At 54.3% G+C, this 24720-nt stretch overlaps 1 protein-coding gene and 2 long non-coding RNA genes across 3 annotated transcripts; 1 reads left to right on the plus strand and 2 right to left on the minus strand.

The window, feature by feature from the left end:
- Positions 1–6957, minus strand: LOC127675246 (uncharacterized). Its single transcript, XR_007975457.1, has 3 exons — positions 6764–6957; positions 6490–6660; positions 1–476 (listed from the first exon to the last, which is right to left on the minus strand). It is a non-coding gene; the product is annotated as an uncharacterized LOC127675246 (long non-coding RNA).
- Positions 1932–12177, plus strand: Ceacam19 (CEA cell adhesion molecule 19). Its single transcript, XM_052171261.1, has 7 exons — positions 1932–2181; positions 3289–3657; positions 6467–6611; positions 6770–6813; positions 7430–7515; positions 9804–9929; positions 10889–12177. Exons 1-7 carry the CDS (start codon positions 2148–2150, stop codon positions 11042–11044), a joined length of 960 nt encoding a protein of 319 aa, XP_052027221.1. The 5' UTR covers positions 1932–2147; the 3' UTR covers positions 11045–12177.
- Positions 12178–13977: 1800 nt separating this feature from the next.
- On the minus strand, positions 13978–18148 carry LOC127683750 (uncharacterized). Its single transcript, XR_007977580.1, has 3 exons — positions 18006–18148; positions 15900–16136; positions 13978–14354 (listed from the first exon to the last, which is right to left on the minus strand). It is a non-coding gene; the product is annotated as an uncharacterized LOC127683750 (long non-coding RNA).
- Positions 18149–24720: the final 6572 nt, after the last annotated feature.

The raw sequence follows: 24720 nt of genomic DNA on the forward strand, positions 1-24720 counted from the left end.
GCCACCTCATGACATGACTGGCTGTCCCGCTGCTGAGGGTGCGCCTTCCCTGCTGGGCCAGAAACGTCCCTAGAGCAGAACTGCCTGGCACCAGCCTCCTCTGGTCAGGAGATGCTCTCTTTTCCGTAGAACCTTCTGGAACAAGCCTGGAAAATTTACATTTGCGTTGTCTAATGTGATTGCCATTAAATGAATGTGACCAGCGAGTACTTGAAAGTCTGTGGCTTAAAGAACTGGTTAGGGTTTGTTAGTGGTGGTTTTGTTGTTGTTTTTGTTTTGTTTGTTTGTTTGAGACAGCCCTGGCTTGCCCAGAACTCACTCCATAGACCAGGCTGGCCTAGAACTCACAGACATCCACCTGCCTCTGCCTCCTGAGCCTCGAGTTAAAGGTCTGTGCCATCGTGCCACAGCCCGTATATGAAGGTCAGAAGACGACAGCTTGTGGGACTAGGTTCTCTCCTTCCACAGCGCCGGCCCTAAGAATAGAACTCAGGTCTTCGGCCTTGGGGGCAAGCCCCTTCACCTGCTGAGCCCTCTAGTGGTTCCAGCAGACATTTTGATCACATTCACCTTCCTGTCCTCCTCCTACCAGTTAAACACATTATTAGTTATTTCTAATTTTATATAAACAGCCAACATGGCGTACCATGGTATCAAGACAGCCCCAAACCCAAGTTCCAACCAGGACAAGCTCAAAACCCGGCAGAACTGGAGTTCCTGCCTCGCCTACCAACAGGCCTCACACAGCCCTTCCCAGTGCCTCAGTGACCCAGATTTAATAGTTCCCATGATGCACTTGGGTGCCTAGCCCCACTCACCCACCCCCTTCCTTTGCATGAGATGGGCAGCCTGGGGCACAGGTCTGCCCATCACTTCTTTCCTGATTTCAAGTCTCTCACAATAGGCCCCTTCCTCCGGGGAGCCCTCCCCTCCCCTTAGGTCTGAAAGGGGGGCTGTGATTCACGGAAGGCGGTAGGCAGGGGGAACACTTTTTTTTTTTTTTGGTATTTTGGATTTGTTTTTTTCGAGACAGGGTTTCTCTGTGTAGCCCTGGCTGTCCTGGAACTCACTCTGTAAACCAGGCTGGCCTCAAACTCAGAAATCTGCCTGCCTCTGCCTCCCAAGTGCTGGGATTAAAGGCGTGTGCTACCACTGCCCTGCTCAAAGATTTATTTATTATTTATATGTAAGCACACTGTAGTTGTTTTCAGACAGTCCAGAAGAAGGTGTATTGTTATGGATGGTTGTGAGCCACAATGTGGTTGCTGGGATTTGAACTCAGGACCTTCGGAAGAGAAGTCGGTGCTTTTAACTGCTGAGCCATCTCACCAGCCCCGGGGGAAACAATTCTTAAATCACAGACTGGGCCAGGGTCACAAGATTTAGTAGATGAATACTTTAAAACAACAACAAAATGTGGACAGGCAGTGGTGGCGCAGGCCTGTAACCCCAGCACTTGGGAGGCAGAGGCAGGCGGATTTCTGAGTTCGAGGCCAGCCTGGTCTACAGAGTGAGTTCCAGGACAGCCAGGGCTACACAGAAAAGTCCTGTCTTGAAAAACCCAAAAAACAGCAACAAAACGTGGCAAGATGTCCCAGAGGGTGGAGGCAGTGGCCGCGAGGTTCCTGAGAGCCACGTGGGAGAGGGACGCTCCGCCCCCAACACACGCGCAGATCAATAAATAAATGTTAGAAGAAAAAGCTGCGTGCGTTAGAGTGAATTTGCGCCAGATTTTAAAAAGCCCCTCTGCTGTCACTGCCTTTCACCCTTCCCTGAACTTCAGTTCCTCTCCCTGGCTTCTGGGGGAGGGAGTGGGGTGGGGTGCGGTGTTGGAGGGAGTTGGTGGGGTGCGGAGGCTGCCTCGCTGTTCCCCTGCCCGCCACGCTGAGTGGGAAGGAAATGGAGGGGCTGGGGAGGAGGCCTGGGAAAACTGGTCCAACCTGTGTGTGCGCACGCGCGCGTCATCTGGGGCGTGGGTGGAGCCTGAGAGGCTGGCACACAGTGGAAGGGATGCCAGGGCTGGGCAGCCTCCGCGCCTGGCAGTGTCGCGAGCCACCCGGCTGGATGCTCCACTGAACTTCACCCTTCGGAGAGCAAGACCCCAGCCTGTGGCTGTCAGTGCCTTTGCCATCTCTACGGGAACCAAGATGGACACCAGGACCCCGGGCCTCCTGTTCTCAGGTAAGGAGGAAACGGCCTCAGAGGCCGAGGGAAAGGATGGGGCAGGGCAGTGACATCACAGCACCATCCCTATTTCATCTATGGCGTCTTCTGGAATGTCAGAACTACGAGGGTAGAAATTAGGTTTGCTTTCCGACTGGGTTCTGGGGAGGGAGGAGGGAGGGAGGGGACTAGAGACTGAGTCTGGGGGTGTGAGTCACTCAACTCTGGTGAGACTCCCAGAGTTCGGAAGGTAGAAGGTCATCCTGAGCTACATTGCCAGTTCGAGGCTAGCCTGGTCTACTTGAGACCTCGTTTCAATAAAAAGAAAAAAATCTAGGAACAAGCCAGGCATTGGTGGCGCCTATCTGTAAAGGCAGTACTGTGGAGGCTGAGGCAGGAGGATCACAAACTGGAGCTGCACTGCATAATGAGCTCCAGGCAACCTTGACTCAGAAGAGGAGGAGGAGGAGGAGGAGGATGAGGAGGAAAAACCAGGAGATGGTGGTGCCTGACTTTGATCCCAGCATTCAGGAGGAAGAGGCAGATAAATCTCTAAGGCCAGTGTGGTCTACAGTGTGAGTTCCAGAACAGCCAGGGCTACACAGAGAAACCCTGTCATGAAGAAGGAGGAGGAGGAAGGGGAGGAGGAGGAGACAACCTAGATGATGTAATTGGCCTGTGATGAAATATAATAGGTATACCTTTAAATATTGGTTGAATAAGTAAATTCAGAGCGTCCAAGTGTTGAGGGACAGACCACACAGCATCTCAGGCAGAAAAGCCTTCTGCCAGTGGGGTGGCAGATCTGTGGCGTCTGTGCCTGTATTGCTACGCCCAGGGCAGACATCACTAATCGATCTCACTGTCGTTTCCAATGTGCAGCCCTTATGTTCTTTACTTGAGGTTGCGAGTCTGTAGAGGGGAGGCTTTTGTTGCCTCCTCCATCAGGCCTCCTCCATCAGGCCTCCACCATCAGGCCTCCTCCATCAGGCCTCCTCCACCAGGCCTCCTCCATCAGGCCTCCTCCACCAGGCCTCCTCCATCAGGCCTCCTCCATCAGGCCTCCGCCATCAGGCCTCCTCCACCAGGCCTCCTCCATCAGGCCTCCTCCATGCTTCCCCACAGCCTTGTTCCTGGCCCTTAGGCTGCCCCAAGGCGCACAGGCAGCCCTCCACATCCAGATGATTCCAGAGCAGCCCCAGAAGAACCAGGACCTTCTCCTGTCCCTTCATGGCGTCCCCAGCACTGCCCAGGACTTCGTCTGGTACCTGGGGGAGGAGACTTCTGGAGGCACAAGGCTGTTCTCCTACATCCCTGGGCTGCCACGGCCCCAGAGGGACGGCAGCGCCATGGGACAGCGAGACATTGTGGGCTTCCCGAACGGCTCCATGCTGCTCCGAGCTGCCCAGCCCTCAGACAGTGGCACCTACCAGGTGGCTGCCACCATGAACCCGGCCTGGACGATGAAGGCCAAGATTGACGTCCAGGTGGCTGGTAAGCGGGACAGCTGCAGTGCAGGGAGGCCCAGGGCAAACAGTGTCCTGTGGCCTCCTCGTTCACTGTGTGCAGTGTGCACTGATTGAGCACCTGCTGAGTACCACACCGTGGATCTCCCAGACCCTAAGATATACCCTGTTTCATTAGTTCTCCCCGTCCATTGACTATTCCCATATTTGTCGAGCATCTTTTGTACGCCTGGCCCTGATGAATTGCTCAATTTTCTTGATCACAACTCAAGTATTTATTGACATAGCCACTCCAGATGCAGGGCTGGGGGACAGGGTAGGAAACAGTAGTGATATCTAACACTTCTTGGGAATCTTGCCAGGCCAAGTATGAATCTAAATACTTTCCTGAGACCATGCTGACCTTTAGAACGGGCTAATCGCTTAGGGTAGAAGCAATCTCATAGGAGTTTTACAGCCTCTCTGGTCTTACAAGACAGTTCTAGTACTTGCTACTCACAAGAATCACGTGCTAGATTTTGGCAAGTGTCCCCCAGGACCAGGGTCACCCCTGAATGAGGAGCCCTACAGTATAGTAACTACTTTGCTCTTAAAGAAGCTTCCTGAGGTGGTCGCGAGTGTTATCTCCATTTTACAGATGGGGAAACTGAGGCATACTGGACCTATAATTTGCCTGGCTCAGAAAATTACACAGGCTAACATGACACAGGAGGGGAAGTCAGAGAGGTCTCACTGAAGAAGATGACCTTCAGTTAGGTGTAGTGAGGTATAAATGTCACCAACCACTGGGTAGACTGAGGAAGGGCGGTGGCAAGTCTCAGGCAGCCTAAGCCACAGGATCAGTTCCAGGTCAGACTGGGCAACTGAACAGGGCCGCATTTCTAAAATGTCAACAGGGGCCGTTGCAACTGGTGGTGTTGCACGCCTTTAATCCCAGCACTTGGGAGGCAGAGGCAGGCAGATTTCTGAGTTCGAGGCCAGCCTGGTCTACAGAGTGAGTTCCAGGACAGCCAGGGCTACACAGAGAAACCCTATCTGGAAAAACAAAAACAAACTAACAGAAATCAGAGAAGAGGGCTCAGACGCTCAAGCTTGTTAGAATAACAACCCAGCCCAGGATAGGGGGTGGGAAACACTGTTTCCTTTTGAGCTCTGGAAATCAGAATGTTCACCTACACAGCTGGTGGCCTCACTGTGTGTGTGCTCAAGAAGAAATAGTAACATGTTACCAGAGGAGACGGCTTCTGCCTGAGGGACAAGCGGTGAGGGGGTGAGGAGGGACTTAGAACACTTTAGGAGTTTTTGGAATTTTTGGATTTGGCTCTTTTGAGACAGGGTTTCTCTGTGCAGCCCTGGCTGTCCTGGAACTCACTCTGTAGACCAGGCTGGCCTCGAACTCAGAAATCCGTCTGCCTCTGCCTCCCAGAGTGCTGGGATTACAGGCGTGCGCCACCACCGCCCGGCTCTTGGAAAGCTTTAAGCACCGTCCACCCAGGGCCCTGAGCCTGGTCTGAGATGCAAGCCCAGCCTGATGGTGGAGGCTGGGGATGAAAAGTCCAAAGCCGGTCCAGGCAGCTTAGTGAAATCCTGCCTCAAAACTACAGAAAAGAGGGAGGAGAGGAAGCGAAAATGGGGAAAAGAAGGATCGATTTTTTTTAAAGATTTATTTATTATACATAAGTACACTGTAGCTGTCTTCAGACACACCAGAAGAGGGCATCAGATCTCATTACAGATGGTTGGGAGCCACCATGTGGTTGCTGGGATTTGAACTCAGGACCTTTGGAAGAGCAGTCGGCACTCTTAACCACTGAGCCATCTCTCCAGCCCCGAAGGATAGATTTTTTAAAAATGATTTACAAGGCTCTCGGAGAGACTGCTCACAGACATGAGCGCTGGCTGCCCTTCCAGAAGACCCGGGTTTGGTTCCCGGCACCCACACGGGGGATCACAGCCCCCTAGCGTTCCAGAGCCTCTTCTTGACTCTTCAAGCACGTGGTGTGTGCATGATGTGCAGACATACGTGCAGGCAAAACACTCATGTGCATACAATAAAATTAAAAAAAACAATTCACACGGTCGGACATGTGGCCGAGTCAGCAGAGTTCCTGCCCGGCATACGTGACGCCCTGGGTTATAGCCTCAGCAACATATAAACTGCACGTGGTGGTGAACAGCTGTAATCCCGGGCGTGTGTCAGTCTCAGAGGCAGGAGGATCCCTGGGATTTGCTGGCCACCCAGCCTAGCCAAGGGATGACTCCAGACTCAGTGAGAGACCCTGCCTCAAACACCGAGGTAGACACTGATTGAGGAATACACTAGTATCCGCTTCCGGTCTACACCTGCACAAACATGCATACACGGACACACTCATGTGCAGGAATATATGCATCCTACATATATGCTACATAGCTCAAGGTCATCCTCGCGGTCATCCTTAGCTACATAGGAGACCCTATCTCAAAATAGCAATATATATTTTTTTTATTTTTCGAGAAAGGGTTTCTCTGTGTAGCCCTGGCTGTCCTGGAACTCACTCTGTAGACCAGGCTGGCCTCGAACTCAGAAATTCACCTGCCTCTGCCTCCCAAGTGCTGGGATTAAAGGCATAGGCCACCACTGCCCGGAAAAATAGCAATTTAAAAAAAAAAATAAGTTATATAACAGTGGGCTGAGATTTAGCTCAATAAAAGAGTCCCTGCCTAGAATCCCCCAGGGAGGGGCTGGGGCGTGGCTCGGGGATAGAATGGATGCCTGGACTGCTTAGCAAGGCCCTGAAAGGAAAAGGAATCAGGTAGGGCAGACATGTCTTCCCTGAGACAACCCTCACTCCCAGATGCACTGGCGTCCTCCTCATACCTCTCCGTCAATGCTGGGATCACGGCAGCCATCAGCGTTGGGAGTCTCGCTATCGGGTCACTGCTTGTATGTGGCGTTGCCTATCTCCTGGTCACTCGAAGCCGGAAGGGCCGGAGCCGCAGGTACGGTTCCCAGAACCTCCTCTGTCCCACATCCCCTGTCTTTCCCAGGCTGGGTGAGCATCAAGTCAAGAGGTGGGAGTCTGGGAGACAGCGTCTTCAGGATGTTGGGGCCCCTTTCCCCCACCCTAGCACCTCAGGGTTCTTCTGCGTACCCCTAGGAATAGAGCGGAGAAGCCAGCGGTGAACGGGACCCCCGAATCTGGTAAGCCGGGAGAAAGTGCCTCTGCACCCACCTTTCTGTGTCTCCCGTTAGAGGCTCCCGGCCACACGCAGTCAGAGCCCTCGGGACTCTGGGGCACACTGAGGGGGTCAGAGAGATTTAAGGCCCCTCCTAAACCTCTAGAGTCCCCGCTCCTCCCACGGTGGGGGGCGGGGCAGGGACCGCCTTCCGCCTCCCTAGCGTGACGTCACGACCCTCACTGTCTGCAGACAGCGAGCTCCCTTGCCAGACTCCCGCAGGCTTCCCTCCTGCCTCTGCCCAGGTCCCACTGCCTCAGATGAGCCGTCCTCCAGGCCGTCCTCCCTGACATCCAGGCTGGATGGATCCCCTGGACATCCCGCCCGCGCCCCCAGCCTTAGACTCTCTGGATCGCCACTCTCTGGGGATGGGTCTCTCTTCTCCCAGGGGACGCTGAGTTCTAGAAGGGTGGGGCCTGGATTGTCTGGGCCACCACTGCGCCCCCTGCACACACGTGGCGGGAGGAGCAATTTGCACAAATGTTAGTTGAGCGACTGCGTGAGTGAAATGGGCAGGCGGGCAGAGCCGGTCTGCAGGGGTGCGTCATCTGCCCAGGGGCCTCCTTCCTCCTCTGCTCCAGGTGACAGCAACATCTACGAAGTGATGCCATCCCCAGGCCTCCTGGTGTCTCCTGTCAGTGGTGTGGAGCCAGGAAGCCCACCCATGGTGAGTCCTGTCCCCTTAGCTCCTGCTTCTCGTTACCCCCTACCCCCAGTTAACCATGGCGCCTGGGCAGCTGGAAGCCATGAATCTTCCTTTTTCTCTCCAGTCAACGTATTCTGTCTTCCTCTCCTTCCTTTGTGTCTGTGGGGGTGGAGGGAGGCGCACACGCCATGGCGTGCATGCGGATGTCGGAGGACAACTTGTGGGAGTCAGTTCTTTCCTTCTACCATGTGAGTGCTTGGATTCAAACTCAGATCATCAGGGTTAGTGGCAAGCACCTTGCCCCACTGAGCCATCTCGCCGGCCCTCTCTCCAGTTCTTGTGTCTCTTCACCTAAGATAGCCCAGTGACAGCTAAAGAGAGGATTGCATCCAAGTCCAGGGTGAACCAGTGAGTTTTCTAGGGCTACTCACAGGACCGTGGGCCGCCTCGCCAGTGCTGGTGAGGGCTCATGCAGGCAGAGCCGCCAGAGAATCACGATTTCCCGCATCAACTGTTACCCCAGAACGTGGGCACTGGAGGCCGGAGAATCGGGAGTTTAAAGTCAGCTTCCAAGCTTGAAGCCAAACCAGCAGGGGGAAGGGGAGGGAGGAGGGGCAGGGGGCGGGGAAGGCTCCGTTCAGTAATCTCGGGCTCCTTTCAGGGTCTTTGAGGAAGCGGCTCTGTAAGTTTCTTTCTCTGAATGGACACCCGCGCACCAGAAGAGGGCACCAGATCCCCTTAGAGAGCCACCGTGTGGTTGCTGGGATTTGAACTCAGGACCTCTGGAAGAGCAGCCAGTCTCAGGACCTCGGTGCTCTTAACCACTGAGCCATCTCTGCAGCCCCTTGTTCACGAGTGTGTATTAGGGGCAGATGTAGATGCACATGCTTTATTCGGGGTGAACCAGGAAGTCTATGGTTTGGGGGAAGGGCGTGAGAACTGCAGCTGCTGCGCTGTGCCCGTGGCCCCGTCAGCAGGCATTCCAGGCCGGACTGAGGCAGCTCCCCTCCGGCCACCCGGCTCAGACCTCAGATCCCCACTCAGCAGTGCCTGCGCCCATCTGGTAACGCGGTCCGAGTGCCCCACAGCCTGGGCTAGACTGAGACCCGCCTCAGAGAAACAACAAAAAAGGTGCACGGAGCGGACTGGAGTCGGGACTCGCACGTTCTCGCTACTTTTAAGGACCCAAATTTGGATCCCAGCACCCGCATTGGGCAGCACAACTACCTATAACTCTAACTCCAGAGGACCTGATGCCCTGTACCAGGCCTCAGTGGGCAGCCAGGTGCTCATGCTCACACACACATACACACACACACTCACAGACACACAGACACAATCATGTGCACATGCTCACATACACACACTCACACATACACACACAGACACACACACAATCATGTGCACATGCTCACACACATACACACTCACACTCACACACAATCATGTGCACATTCTCACACACACATACACACACTCATACATACACAGCATAGATATGCACACAGCACAGACACACATACATATACTCCCACACTCACACATACACAGCACAGACACACAGACACCACACACAGACAGACAATACCACACATATACACAAACATACAGACATAGCACATATACACATACACATGTAGATATGCACACCCACAAGCACACACCACACACAGACATACAAACACATACAGACATATAAGCATCCATATAAACAGATACATACACACATACACAGTCACACACACACAACAAGGACACACATATACCAGACACAGACAAACAGACACACACAGACATGCACATTTATACAATCACACACACAGCACAGATGCAAATGCAGACACACATGTATGCACACAGATAGCACAGACGCATACACACAGACATACAGATACACACAGAATACAGATACACAGAGAGAGACACACGCACACACCAATAAAGATTAAAAACAGTCTATAAAGGATCGGGCAAACAAGGAGCCAGGGAAATGGTCAGCGGTTAAAAGCACCGACTGCGCTTCTGAAGGACCTGAGTTCAATTCCCAGCAACCACACGGTGGCTCACAACCATCTGTAGTGGGTGTCTGAAGACAGCGACAGTGTGCTTAGATATAAGTAAATAAATAAATCTTTTTTTAAAAAAATCAAAGGCAAATTGCTTAAACCCCGTGTTGGGGTGAAGCTAAGCGCCTGAGCGCCCCAAAAGCCCTCACTGTTGGGCCTGTTGCCTAAGATGTGTTGACCCACACGAGGGTGTCATAGCCAGAGGGCCGACGGGGACTCTGAATCTGGACCCGTACATCATAGGTAACACCAGGATCCAAGACTGCACGGCATGAGGAGCCCCTCACCTGTGCCCCTCCCCTGCAGAGCCTGCCTCCCCCACCCCCGCCAGCGCCCCCGGAGCCGCAGCCCGAGAGCCAGCACTATCAGGTATGGGTCGCCCCCACCCCCGCCACGAGAGCCCCGGGGGACCGCGGTCTGCGAGGTCAGATGGGCAGGGACCGGGCCATCCTCGCCTCTCCGCAGAGAAGCCGGCCTCGGCCTCCCTGAGCCCGATCCGCTGGCCACGCCCCTTGCCTCCCTGAGCCCGACCGCTGGCCACGCCCCTTGCCTCCCTGAGCTCGACCCGCTGGCCACGCCCCTTGCCTCCCTGAGCTCGACCCGCTGGCCACGCCCCTTGCCTCCCTGAGCTCGACCCGCTGGCCACGCCCCTTGCCTCCCTGAGCCCGACCCGCTGGCCACGCCCCTTGCCTCCCTGGGCCCCTCCGCTAATGGAAAGCCTCGAATCTGCACCGGAGGATCAAGGCCCAGAGAAGGAAAGGAAATGGCTCCGGGTCACAGGGCAGAGCATGCCAGGCCTTTACGAATCCCACTGCATGAAGGGAGCCATTTCTGGATTGGGTGTCAAATCTCTCCAGTCGTCTCCTGTGCGCCCCCTGTCTCCTCCTCGGTCTGCCGTCATCCACGTGTGCTTCCCTGCTCCTCTGGTCTTCCCTCTCTCTCCCCCCCTCTCTCTTCATCCCTCACCTCCTCCTCTCTGCATCTCCTCCTCCCCATCTCCATTCCCTCATTATTCATTTTCTCTCTCTCCCTCACTCCGCTCCCGCTCCCCCGTCTCCCCCTCTTCCCCCTTCCTTTTGTCTCTCTTGGTTTATTAGCATCTCGTCCTCTCCTTTTTCCTGTCTGGCTTTGACCTGTTATTTTGGGTCCATCTCTCCCACTCCCTAGTACCCCCCAACTCTGGGGCTCACCCCCTTTCAGTCTCCTGGTTCCATTCTCCGCCTGTCGTATCCCCACCCCTATCCCCATCCCCACTCCTGCCACCACCCCTGTCTCTCTCCCACGTCCGCCTCTCCTGCCCCTCACGGCTCCTGTTCCCCTCCTCCTAGGACCTACTGAACCCTGACCCAGCCCCATACTGCCAGCTAGTCCAACTCCCTGATGGACCCTGGGCCCTGCCTGCACAGAGCACAAAATCTCAACTTCCAGACGCCATCCCTGAGGGCTTCACACCCACAGAAAGGACACAGGTGACACCCACATAACAACGATTTGGAAAAACTGGCAAGATGGGCTCTGCCCCAGACCCCACATGACATGGGGCCAGCGCCCTGCGGGCCAGGAGACTGACAGCCCCAGATCCCAATGTCCCAACAACCTTCAGTCTGTGCCTCTTGGGCCACCTGCCTCTAAGAAGCCAGGCCCCTGCCCCACCCAAGGACTGGGGGCCCATCCAGGTATTTGAGGGATGGGAAGAAGGCCTTGAACCCGGCCATAAAATTCCATCCTGCCTCAGCCAGTTACCCAGAAGCCCTTTCCTTGGGAAGAAAGCACCCAGGAAGACCCGCAGCCGCCAGGAGTTCTCGACCCGTGGGCCACAACCCCTTTGGGAAGTCAGTGTCTTCATAGGGCCCAGCTAAGACCACCAGAGATGTCAGATATGTTCACTACAATTCCTAACAGTAGCAAAATTACAGTTGTGAAGTAGCAACGAAATGATTTTACCGTTGGAGGTCACCACGACGGGAGCAACAACTGTATTAAAGGGTCTCAGGTATAGGAAGGTGGAGAACGATGCGCTCTTGGAACGCAGCACCTGTCGGAGGGTGACAGCCCTGGGCAAATTAACTGCCCGCGCCCTGGCTTCAGCAACAGCCTCGCAGAGAGGGGCCTGGGCTGTGGCACAGACGTAGAGAGCCTGCCCCAACCCACCAGTCAGGGGCTGGGGACATGGCTCAATGCGACGTCGCCCGAGGGACAGGGCACGGCTCTGTCTACCAAGCCGGAGAGGCCTGGGTTCAATCCTCACCCACTGGGAAGACAGACAAGCCTCCTGGAGGAAGTCTGCGGAAGCCCCGTGGCCTCGGGCTCCAGGATCAGCGACGTCCACTTTGGACTCCGACATTTGATTGTAAGATGATAAACACCTGTTGTTTTAAGCCATTCCTTCAATAGCGGGTTCCAGGAAACAGGAAATGGGGGTGCTGAAGGATCTCAGGTGGGGGAAGTTACAGCCGCAGCTGATTGGCAGTATGCAAATGAGCCCCTCCCTCGGCGGGGGCGGGACTTCCCCAGGCCTTGATCTCCGGCGACCCGTGCGTGACTAAGCTGTCCACCCACATCACCCGGTGACCCAAGGGCCAGAGGAGTCGGGATGAATAAATGAAGCAGGGCTTAATTACGTCTTTTAAAAAATTATTTTTATTTGAGCGTGTGTGTGTGTGTGTGTGTGGTGTGTATGTGTGTGCGGTGTGGTGTGTATGTGTGTGGGGTGTATGTGTGGTGTATGTATATGTGTGTGTGTGTGCTGTGGTGTGTATGTGTGTGGGGTGTGTGTGTGGGGTGTATGTGTGTGGGGGGGTGTGGTGTGTATGTGTGTGTGGGGTGTGTGTGTGTGGTGTGGTGTGTATGGTGTGGTGTGTATGTGTGTGCGGTGTGGTGTGTATGTGTGTGGGGTGTATGTGTGGTGTGTGTATATGTGTGTGTGTGTGCTGTGGTGTGTATGTGTGTGGGGTGTGTGTGTGGGGTGTATGTGTGTGTGTGGGGTGTGGTGTGTATGTGTGGGGTGTGTGTGTATGTGTGGGTGTGGTGTGGTGTGTATGTGTGTGGGGTGTGTGTGGGGGTGGTGGTGTGTGTGTGTATGTGTGGTGTGGTGTGTGTGGTGTGTGTGTGGGGGTGTATGAGTGTGTGTGTGGTGTGGGGTGTATGTGTGTGGGGTGTGTGTGGGGGGTGTATGTGTGTGGGGGGGGGTGTGGTGTGTATGTGTGGGGTGTGTGTGTATGTGTGGGTGTGGTGTGGTGTGTATGTGTGTGGGGTGTGTGTGGGGGTGGTGGTGTGTGTGTGTGTGTGTGTATGTGTGGTGTGGTGTGTGTGGTGTGTGTGTGGGGGTGTATGAGTGTGTGTGTGGTGTGGGGTGTATGTGTGTGGAGTGTGTGGGGGGGGGTGTGGTGTGTGTGTGTATGTGTGGTGTGGTGTGTGTGGTGTGTGTGGTGTGTGTGGGGGGGATGTGTGTGTGGGGGTGTGGTGTGTGTGTGTATGTGTGGTGTGTGGGTGTGTGTGTGTGGGGAGGTGGGGGGTGTATGTGTGTGGGGTGTGTGTGGGGTGTGTGTGTGCGTGTGTGGTGTGTGTGTGGTGTGTGTGTGTGGTGTGTGTGTGTTTGTGTGTTTGTGTGTGTTTGTGGTTGGGTTTGGTCAGATGATGTTCACACTGCTTTTCCCCCCTCTTCTGGCCACAGGTGGAATTGCACTTCTTCAGCCCCTAATTAGAATGCAAAAAGTGACTTGCTCTGATTAATGAAATCATGGTACCCAGAGATGAAATCACGTAGCACCCAGTAGCCCAGGTGCATCAACACTTTCCCTCCCTACCCCAGTCACAGTGACTAGCTCTGGCAGTATGATTCCTGAATGAGCCCACGTAAAGCGGTTTTTTCCTCACCCTTTTCATAGCTGTCTAACTGAGACAGAAGTGTCGCAGGAGTGAGTAGTAGACGAACCGTGCTGTGGGTAAAATGGGGCTTCTTACTACAATAGCATAGCCCCGCTCGGTCTGACCACAGGTCTGAGGAGACCCAGCTCTTCAGAAGACTACATTTCCCACATGCCCTTGCAACTATCTGGTTATCACATGGTTAAGTTCAGTGTAATCAAAAATGGACAGAAGTTTTATAAATAGTTCACAGAGAGGTCTTCTTCCCTGCAAGAAACAGAGCAAGTGAGAGAGCTGGGGTCCTGGGGATGCTGAGGACAGATTCACCGTGCCAATTAGATAGTTACCCGAGCAAGAAAAGCCCCCTAACTTAAGCAACTTCTTTGGGGAGTCCATTATTCCCAGCTCTTTCTAAACACACCTTCAACCCACTTCCAAGCAGCATTTTCCAGATAAGGCCTCTGAGCCCGTTCCACATTCACGAGGAGGTCTGGAGAACGAACTGCACTAGCCATACTGTCCTTTTTGAATGAATGCATTTATTAAGCCAAAGTAAAAAACAATAAACAGCAAGTCAGGCACGGTGGCTTATGCCTTCAATCCCAATACTCAGGAGGCAAGAGAGACAAGCAGATCTCTGTGAGTTCAAGGCCAGCCTGGTCTACAGAGCTGTCCTGTTCTAGGACAGCCAGAGTTACCCAGAAAAAACATGTCTTGAAACCCCAAAAATAAAGTAAAAATTAAAATAAATTAAAAATAATAAATAGCAAGTGAAAGGTAGATAGCAAAACATCATCAAAGCCTGTGCTTACACTGCCCAGCAGGAAACTACCTACTGGGGACGGACGGACAGATGGGCGGACGGACAGACGGACGGACAGGCGGCAGCAGCCCCTCTCGGCTTCTCTCCACTCTCACTGCAGACACCTTTATATCAGAGGACAAAGGATAACAGCCTCAGGCTGGAGATGTCTCAGCTACTGATAGCTCGTGCTTCTTCTCCTAGAGGACCGGAGTTCCCCTCCCAGCACACCTGCCTGTAACTCCTGAAGTCACAGACACATTCACACGAGGAGGAGGGGAGGAGGAGAGGAGGAGAGGAGGGGGAGAGGAGGAGAAGAGGAGGAGGAGAAGACAACGACGATGACAAAGACAATGACCGTGGAAAAGGCTTGTCTTCTGCTGTTCTCAAAGACATAATACTTCTTTTTACTCCTAGGCTGTTTTGCTGTCTTTTCCTCCCTGCCACTGAGGTGGAAATGTTTAGCCTTTCCCTAGACTTGGGGGACACTGAGACAAACATGCTGGGGTCTGTGGGGGGGAGGGGGGAGGGGGAGGGGAACTTAAGCAGCTTGTGATTATTTGCCAATCTAATGAGCAATACATCTTGTCACCTCACTGTCCCCACTCCACTTTGAGACAGGGGTTTTATATAGCCCAGGCTGGCCTCAAACTAGATATATGTCTGGGATTTCCTTGAACTCAGGATCCTCCCGTCCCCAATCCCACAATGCTAGGAAAACACCACACTGCTCTGGCCTCCTTACTGACAGAATGGTGTCGCTTCCCCATGGTATACCAAAGTCCTACACCAAATACGACAAAATTTGGAGTTTCGGGGGACCGGAGGGATGGCTCTGTAGTTAAGTATGCGGCTGCTGTTGCCGAGGAGCCTAGTTCAATTCCCAGCACCTACACTGGGCAGCTCACACCTGCCCGTGACCCCGGCTCCAGATGATCCAGCGCCCTCTTCTGTCTGCCTTAGGTCCTACGCTCGTGTACAACCTACCCCCACCCCCAACCCCAAAGGAACACACCTATACATAAAAATAAATCTCTAAGCCAGGCCTGGTGACACACGCTTTTAATCCCAGCACTTGGGAGATGGAGAAACCCTGTCTCAAATAGACTGAAATAAAATTTTAAAATCAGTTTAAAAATCAACAAAATCAGTGAGGAAATCCTGTATAACTTATTAAATATTATGTATACAATATACTGTATCATATACTATCGTATGCTATATTATATATTTTGTGGGTAGGCTGTGACCTCTGACCTCAGATTTTCAAGGGTCTTAGTCTATTATTACATTGCCACCTTGTGACTGGAGACACCAGGGTTTGAGAGTTGATGTGGCTGTCTCAAGGCAACATGCTGGAAAGGGTGGTGTTGTAGTCAAGATGAGCTGGATTTTGCAGCAGGAACAACTGGCCCTGTGTTGCCCCCAGCTTGAAAAGCTTGTAAGATATATTTTCCCCTCCTACAAGTTTCTCTCAGGTGGATAGGTGTGACTGGGGTCAGAAGAACTCGGCTGCATGTGGACATCTTCAGAAACAAGGCTGACAAGGCTACTCGTGGTAGCAGGGAAAAGCGGGGCACGTGGGTGTGTACCCAACGGCTTTTATACCCCATCCTCCCCGCCCCACCTGCAACCCCCAAAAAAAAGCTGGCAATAAGGCTTCCACTCACTTTCCATTGGCTGGATCAAGTCACGTGGTAAGAGGTCTCTAAGGACGGCAGACGTGCAATTCTCCTCTGACCGAAAGAGGGAGCGCAGGAGCCCCGTCCGCAGAGAGCATCCTGGGAACTGACCCGGATCCAGCTCCCTGGACAGAAACAGCTTCGTCTGTTTTCTCCAGGCACGCGGGACCGTAGCATCGAGGCAGCGACAACCCGCAAGTGCCGATAGATGCAGCGAGGGGCTGGCTGTAGATTGAAAAGGTAGGGTTAGAAAGCAAGAAGGGCGACGAGAAACCCATCCATTCACGAGTCCACGCGTATTTATTGAGCACCTGCTGGATACAGCACTGTTTTAGGTCCCAAGAGGCATCTCTATAACGGAAGCAGAGACCTCTCCGCTGCGGAGCTGAGCTCCCTGCAGGGAGCCTACCAGACAATGGAAGAGGTGCCGACAAAACCGCAGAGACGACATTACTGCGAAGGGGAGCGATGTTCGGACCACTCAAAGATTTGTGCTTGAGTATCCGTAAACTAAAGCCAAGCCAGCAAGATGGCCCCGTGGGTAAAGGACCTTGCTGCCACGCCTGACTTTGATCTCTGGTGCTCACACAGTGGAAGGAGGGAACTGACTCCCACAGACCACCGTGTGAGCTCCGACATACACATAATAATAAATAAGTGGTTTTTTTGGGGGGGTTGCGGAGGTTTTTTGTTTTGTTTTGTTTTGTTTTGTTTTATGTAAAAAGCGGCGGGGCGCAGTGTGAAAAGCAGTCCTTCTTGAATCCAGGAACCTTGCAGATCCCACACGGTTCATTTAAATAGGTGTGCACGCTGAGCCAGCAGGGGGCAGCAAAGGCTAACCCGCAGGGCAGGCCGCCTAGCGCGAACTCGGCCACCACCTGATGCCCATCCCCCCACCCCACCCCCGCCCATCCTCCACCCCACTTTCCCCACTTTGTCAGTACTCAGAGTCCACTCTACTGCCTCAGGCCAAAACACCGAACTTTGATCGGCCTCTGCCTGCAGCAAGAACAAACGCTATCAACCCCGAACTTAGCTTTCCCTGTCCCTCAGCCCAACCTGGACCCGGCTCCCCTCCTCCCCACCTCGGCCTCTCCGTGGTCCGCCTTTCTCCCCCGACAAAGCAGCCCAAGGGGCTTCGAACGCTCCGAGATCAACCCTTCCCCTCCCTGTCTAGAACCAGCCTTTGCACCCAGGCTGGATGTGACGTGCACCCCTTTAATCCCGGCACGGGGTGGGGGGTGAGGGGGGCAGATGGATCTCTCCGAGGTCAAAGACGATCTGATCTACATAGCGAGTTCCGTGCCAGCCAAGATTCCATGGAGAGACCCTGTCTCAAAAACCAAAACCAAATCAAACAAGCAAACAAAACCCCCAAAAACCATAGTAGCAGTATGATGGTGCGCACATGTGATCCCAGCGGGGACTGCTCGCCCCCCTTTAGTATTCTGCACCCCTTATCCCTACTTTCGGATCCACAGGACTGAAATGCCTTCTGCACTCCAAAACTCAACCTGGGGTTCTCCTCTCCCCCTCCCGGGAAGAATGCAAACAAATACAGAAAGGTCTCGGTGAGGACCGGCTTCTGGGCAGCGCGGCTCAGCCCGGTTAGCCTGAGCTGGGCATCCTCGGTTGGAACTGGGCAGCAGCAGGGTCTTCCCAGCAGGGGTCCCTGTCACTGACCCCTGCCACTCCCAGGATACAGCCAGCTTTTAAGAGATAGTGGCTCCTTGTTTGATAAATGAGGAAGTGGGTCTGGGGAAGGAAGCGGGCTGGCTGGCCTCTGGCCCAGAGTCGAAATGATTCATGGGGAAAACCTTCTGTTCGGAAGCCACCTCTGTGGGCGAAAGGTTCTGTGACCGCTCAGCAGGGTCACGGGATTACCCAGCGTCGACGGTGACCAGAAGTGTAGACGCCTCTCCCAGCTCCCAACACCTCCCAGCAGATCTCGATGAACTAACTCCCAAGGGCACCAGGGACAGTGTGCAGGTCTTTGAAGGGTCACAGGGGTGACCTCATCCTGCCTCTGTGGGAGGGGAAGAGCTGAGATGGAGGTGGCTCTGGGCGGGAGCGCATGGCGCCACCATAACCCACCTGCTAGACTTCATCTGTCAGAGGCTACGGGCTCCACCGCTGAGCCACCGCATCTTTGAGGAGAAAGTGCTAATCCGCTCACAGCTTCCAATGCCAGGGCAGGGGCCGCAGGTGGCAGGAAGTGAAGGTGTTGCAGCCAGCGGGAAAGCAGCTGTCCACAGCACGCCAGTCAGGAAGAGAAAACCTAGCGCAGAGTTAGCATTCAGGGACTTTCTGCTATCTGTCTGCCTGTCTGTCTGCCTGTCTGTCTGTCTGCCTGTCTCTATCTCAGGCTCTTCAGTCTCTACAGTGGCTCACTGTGTAGCCCTGGCTGTCCTGGAACTCACTCTGTAGATCAAACTGGCCTCGAACTCACAGAGATCCTCCTGTCCCTGCCTCTCTCCCGGTGCGGGGGTCAGAGGCATGGACCACCAAAGTCGTCAGGGCCCCAGGCCAGGGAACGGTGCCTCTCACTGCGAGGTGGGTCCTCCCACAGCCGTTAACACAGTCAGACAATCCCCCACAGACACATCAGAGGCCAAGCTGCCCTCAACTCACCGAGACTCTTCCCAGGTGATTTTCAGGGCGTGTGAGGTTGAGAATTAGAACTAATCGTCACACAGGAGGATTCTAGGTGGCTCTCTACCGCCACACTCGGCCTTCTCTGTTTGAAGCGAGTCCGCCATACTCCCAGGTCCCAAGTCATGAGTTCTGCCAACTATACCCAATCTATTCACGAGGGACTGGGAGACGGGGGATGAACTGGGATCTCCACAGCATCTTAAAAGCTGGCTTGGCCCTCTGTGCACCTAGAACCCTAGCCGAGAAGGGCACAGACAGGAGGATCACTGCAACTGGCTGGTAGCGGGCCTAGCTCCAGGTTCCGAGAGAAAGCCCGCCTCAGGGAACAGGTGGAGATGTGGGCACCCCACGTTTCCTTCGGGACTGGGGGAGGGAGGAAACACACACGCACCCAGCACACAACACACACAGAGACTCACACTGTGGAGAAAGCGCTTGCTCTGTGAGGAATGAGGGCCTGAATGCAGAAGCCCGGCGGCATCAAGGTAAAAAGGTAAGAACCCTAGCACTGGGGCGGACGGGGTGGTGGTGCTGGAGAGGGTGACAGGGCGACAACGGAGTTTACCAGCCAGCCACCTCATGGAAATGGTGGGCTACAGGCTCCGTGAAAGACCCCGGGGGGGGGGGGGGAGAGAAAGAGAGAGAGAGAGAGAGAGAGAGAGAGAGAGAGAGAGCGCCTGGCAGTGGTGGTGCACGCCTGTAATCCCAGCACTTGTGAAGCAGAGAGGCAGGCGGATTTCTGAGTTCGAGGCCAGCCTGGTCTACAGAGTGAGTTCCAGGACAGCCAGGGCTACACAGAGAAACACTGTCTCAGAAAAACAAACACACAGAGAGAGACAGAGAGGAAGCAGGCTGGGTATGATGACTCACACCTTTGACTCTAGCCCTTCGGAGACAGAGACAGGTTGATCTCGGTGAGTTTGGGGCCAGCCTGATCTACATAGAGTTCCAGGCCATCTGGAGGTGCATAGTGAAACCCCGCCTCAAAAAAAAATTTTTTTAAAGAAAAGAAAAGGGAAAGGGCCTCAGAACATGGAGCTGTGGCACGAGGCTTCCCTAGCCTGCAGGGGGCCTGAGTCCAACTCCTACCGCCTACATACAAAACCAACGACAGCTGTGTGCGGCCGGGGAGACCGTGCCCGCAAGGTGGAACTCCAGTTCTAGGGGTTCTAGCCTCCCCTCTGGGCTAGTTCAGGCACTACATATGTGTGGAGCACATACACACGGAAGCTAAATATCACACACACACACACACACACACACACACTAAAAAATAAAGGCTAATAATAACAGTAATGATAATGATGAGATCAGTTGTGGAAGACACTGGACAGAGATCATCCACCTCTAGCTTCTCAAGTACTTATGTACAGACAGACAGACAGACCCCACACACACACACACACACACACACATGAAATCCCGTGTCTCTGAGGGCCATGTGCAGGCCTCTCTTGTGTGGCTGCCTACAGCGGCAGTATGACAGGCACCTGAACTTACGGACAGCCTATGGTGCGCTGGGTGTACAGAGACGTCTGGATGCACCCAGGAGGCTATGGTAGGTCTTGGGCCAATGCTACTATGGATCAACATTGTCAGCATCTTGGGCTTGGGTAACCAAGGAATTGATTCCAGATCCTACCCAGAACCTTCTGCCAGCAGATGGGGACAGGTGGGGACTATGATTGGCTGTGAGTGCGACAGGCACAAGAGTATAGGGACACAGTGATGCCACCTTCTATTTGGGATAAATACATTCGATTTTCGTAATAACATCTTTTTTTCTTTTCTTTTCTTTCTTTTGTTCTTTCTTTCTTTCTTTCTTTCTTTTTTTTATTTTATTTATTTTTTTTTTTTGAGACAGGGTTTCTCTGTGTAGCCCTGGCTGTCCTGGAGCTCACTCCGTACACCAGGCTGGCCTTGAACTCAGAAATCCTCTTGCCTCTGCCTCCCTACCTCCCAGAGTGCTGGGGTTACAGGCGTGTGCCACCACTGCCCGGCCCTCTTTTGAAAAAAAAAAAGGGTTTTATTTAATGCATGAGTATCTGCATGTACGCCTGCGGGCCGCAGAGGACGTCAGATCTCATTACATATGGCTGTGAGCTACCATGTGGTTGCTGGGAATTGAACTCGGGACCTCTGGAAGGGCAGCCAGTGCTTTTAACCGCTGAGCCATCTCTCCAGCCCAATGACATCTTCTAAGATGTATGTATTTGTGTGCCGTTGGAGGCCAGAAGAGGGCATCAGGTCAGAGCCCCTGGAGCTGGAGGACAGACGGTTGATGAGCTGGGGTGCTGGGAACTGAACTCAGGTCCTCTGTGAGAGCAGGAGTTCGGGTGCTGGTGCACAGCTGTAAGCCCAGCATTGGTGGGGGGGGGGGGGCGGGGGCTGAAGACTATGGCTAAAAATAATGACGAAGAACCCCACAGACCCTTCCCGACCCAGGGCCTTTGCGTCTACCGTACTGTGCGGGAAAGTGCTTCCCCCCATACCCACAGGCTCCCGGTCACCTCAGTCGAGCCTGGCTTACGTCCTCAGGGACCCGCTGTCCTCCCTAGCTGAGAGAGTGACCTGTGTCCTCCCTCTCCTCACCCGGCTTATCTTCCGTCTCGAGGCATTACGACACTAATCTTTCTCTGAGCTACATACAGGCTGAGTACGGTTTGTTTGTGGGTTTTTTTAAAAAAATATCGCTCGTGTCCTCCAATAAGATTTAGCCACATAAGGGGACAAATCTGTCTGTTGTCTGTGTCCCCGGCAGTTTGGTGTGGAGTCAGCGCTCAGTAAATATTTGCCAAGTGATTAAATGACTTGGAAACCCCCGAGCCAGGAGAAGAGCGGGAAAGTGCTGCCAACGGGGTGGGGACCAGAGGCCGGCTTCTCCAACCCACCTGCTCAGCTAGCTGAGAGCAGGGTGTGTGTGTGTATGTGTGTGTGTGTGTGTTTGTGTGTGTGCATGCGTGTGTGTGTGCGCGCGCGTGTGTGCGCGCGCGTGCGTGTGTGCGTGTGTGCATGCGTTCATGTGTGTGCATGCGTGTGTGTGTGTGTGTGCATGCGTGCATGTGTGTGTGTGCATGTGTGCGTGTGTGTGTGTGTGTGCGTGCATGTGTGTGTGTGCGTGTGTGTGTGTGTGCGCGCGCGCGTGTGTAATTTGATGTGGAACAAATCGAAGGTTTTGCACATGATAACCAAGTAGCCTACCACTGAGCCACGCCCCAGCCCCTCACTGGGGGATTCTAGGCGGGGCTCTACCACTGAGCCACGCCCCCAGCCCCTCACTGGGGGATTCTAGGCAGGGACTCTACCACTGAGCCACGCCCCCAGCCCCTCACTGGGGGATTCTAGGCAGGGGCTCTACCACTGAGCCATGCCCCCAGCCCCTCACTGGGGGATTCTAGGCGGGGCTCTACCACTGAGTCACGCCCCCAGCCCCTCCCTGGGGGATTCTAGGCGGGGCTCTACCACTGAGCCATGCTCCCAGCCCCTCCCTGGGGGATTCTAGGCAGGGGCTCTACCACTGAGCCACGCCCCCAGCCCCTCACTGGGGGATTCTAGGCGGGGCTCTACCACTGAGCCACGCCCCCAGCCCCTCACTGGGGGATTCTAGGCGGGGCTCTACCACTGAGCCATGCCCCCAGCCCCTCACTGGGGGATTCTAGGCGGGGCTCTACCACTGAGCCACGCCCCCAGCCCCTCACTGGGGGATTCTAGGCGGGGCTCTACCACTGAGCCACGCCCCCAGCCCCTCACTGGGGGATTCTAGGCAGGGACTCTACCACTGAGCCACGCCCCCAGCCCCTCACTGGGGGATTCTAGGCGGGGCTCTACCACTGAGCCACGCCCCCAGCCCCTCACTGGGGGATTCTAGGCAGGGGCTCTAGAAATAGCACAGGTATTTTTCCACACCTCTTTTTTACTTTTTATTTTGAGACAGGATTTTACTTAATTGTCCGAACTGGCCTGGAATGTATGATATATGCCTCAGTCTCCCAAATAACTGGGATGACAGGCCTGTGCCACCAGGCCTGACTGCTCGCTCGATGCTCTGTGTACGGGAGGGAATGAAGGGCACGCGGGGCCTTTTGAACAGTCTAACAGCCTCCACGGCCCAGCTGGAAACTGGGATTTTGCCTTCTACCCCTTTTTGGAGAGATGCCCCCCACAGGCCAGGTTTTCCATAACTGCTCTGCTCTGTGTCCTCAGATCTCCCATGACTGGGAATTGGGGAGGGGACTCTTCTCCCACTTTACTGAAACAAGGGTCCGGCTGCAGAGCCTCCCCAACCCAACGCAGGGTCCCAGAGTCCTGAGAGGTTGGGAGTGGGCGGAGCCTTGACGGGAGCGAGATGGCCGCTCTGCTCCCAGCCTTGAGCTCCCCGGAGAGCTACTGAGGTGGCAGAAGAGGTGGCTTGGGAAGGGAGCCCCGCAAAACAAGGTCACACACTGTGTCCTCAAATGGCCCGGGCAAGCCAAAGATTGGCTTGTTTGTATGCGTTTTGTTTTTATGTGGTTTTGAGGGTATTTTGTTGTTGATTTTGTCATTTTAAAATTTGGTTACATTTTATCTATGAGGGGGGATGGCGGGTGCCCGTACCTTGGCACAGGTGTGGCGGTCAAAGGACAACCGTTCTCTCCTTTCACCATGTGGGGCCAACGACAGCTGAGGTCATCAGACTTGGCAGCCAGGGCCTGTGCCCAATGTGCCAGCTCACTGGCCCCGTTTCTGGGGTTTGGGGGTTTTGATTGTTTTTGTTTTTGAGGCAGAGTGTCTGTGTGACTCAGGCTGGCTTCGAACTGGCAGCAATCCTCTTGCTGTGGCCTCCCTAAGTGTGTGCTTCAGCAGCAGACTGCCCCAGCACCCCAAGGCAATGGTTCTGCGGGTCACTGAACCCCATAGGATTGTGGGGCCAGAGGCTGGATAAAGGGACAGTGAATGCATCACTATTGTTAGCTCCAGTTCAAATGGCTCCCACAGGGCCAGGGGTGGGCATTGGGGGGAACCTGCAGTTCCAGCACCTTAGAAACTGATGCAGAGAAACAGTCTCACGTTCGGGGCCAGCGCAGGCTCTGTAGCGAGATTCCCACATAGCAAAAAGGAAATAGGCCAGCGAGGTGGCACAGATCTCTTGTCTTTGATGCCAGCACTCCAGAAGCAGAGGCAGGCGGATGGATCTCTGTGAGTTCCCGGCTAGCCTGGTCAATAGCCTGGCTCCACGGTGAGACCCCATCTAAGGAAAAGTGAAATTGACAAATAGGGTTCAGGAACTCTGGTCAGTTTGGTAAAGTGATTGTCTAGCACAAAACCCTGCATGTGAGCTTCTGTGTGGAGTAAACACTGTGCACCTGTAACCCCAGCACTCAGGAGGTGGGAGGCCAGGCAGTTCAAGGTCAGCCTCAGCACACAGGGAGTCCGGGCAGCCTGGGTCCCATGATGCTTTATTTCAGAAACAGAAACAGATTTAGAAAACCACGATCTCCTTCTAACGTAACCTTCTAGGCAATCCGCGGGTGTTGACTTCTCAGCCTGAAGCACAGCTGTGTGCTTGTTCTTTTCTGGGCTGGGACCCCCAACACTCACACAGACAGCGCTCACACACAGACAGTGCTCACACACGGACAGCACTCACAACAAACAATGCTCACACACAGACAGCGCTCACACACAGACAGTGCTCACACACGGACAGCACTCACAACAAACAATGCTCACACACAGACAGCGCTCACACACAGACAGTGCTCACACACGGACAGCACTCACACACGGACAGTGCTCACAACAGACAATGCTCACACATGGACAACGCTCACACATGGACAGCGCTCACACACAGTTAGTGCTTAGCCGGTGTGTCAATCAGAGAGTGGCCAGTGTACGCCGGCCCCCCCACTCCCCTCTCTTCCCCCCCATCTCCTCCCCCCCCCCTCGCACCTTCCTGCTCAGCCTGGAGCAGCCCAGGTACAGCAGCTCTAAGCCCTCTAAGCCCAGAAAAGTCAGGAGTCAAGGTTGTGGCCACCCACCGCCCCCTTCAACAGGAGAGCTGAATGTGCAATCCTGGGCCAAGCACACATCAAGCACACACCAAGCACACATCAAGCACACACCAAGCACACACCAAGTACACAATCAACTGCAGCTTTTGCTTAGCCTGGAA

The sequence above is a fragment of the Apodemus sylvaticus genome, chromosome 1 (genome assembly GCF_947179515.1).
Source record: "Apodemus sylvaticus chromosome 1, mApoSyl1.1, whole genome shotgun sequence".
Taxonomy (NCBI): domain Eukaryota; kingdom Metazoa; phylum Chordata; class Mammalia; order Rodentia; family Muridae; genus Apodemus; species Apodemus sylvaticus.

Excerpts from the sequence above, each read along its gene's own strand:
- Ceacam19 (XM_052171261.1), top strand. The coding sequence starts at position 2,148 with ATGGACACCAGGACCCCGGGCCTCCTGTTCTCAG. Across the intron at positions 3,658-6,466 it reads GATTGACGTCCAGGTGGCTG|ATGCACTGGCGTCCTCCTCA; the intron begins GTAAGCGGGACA and ends CCTCACTCCCAG. Across the intron at positions 7,516-9,803 it reads AGCCAGGAAGCCCACCCATG|GTAACACCAGGATCCAAGAC; the intron begins GTGAGTCCTGTC and ends CGTACATCATAG.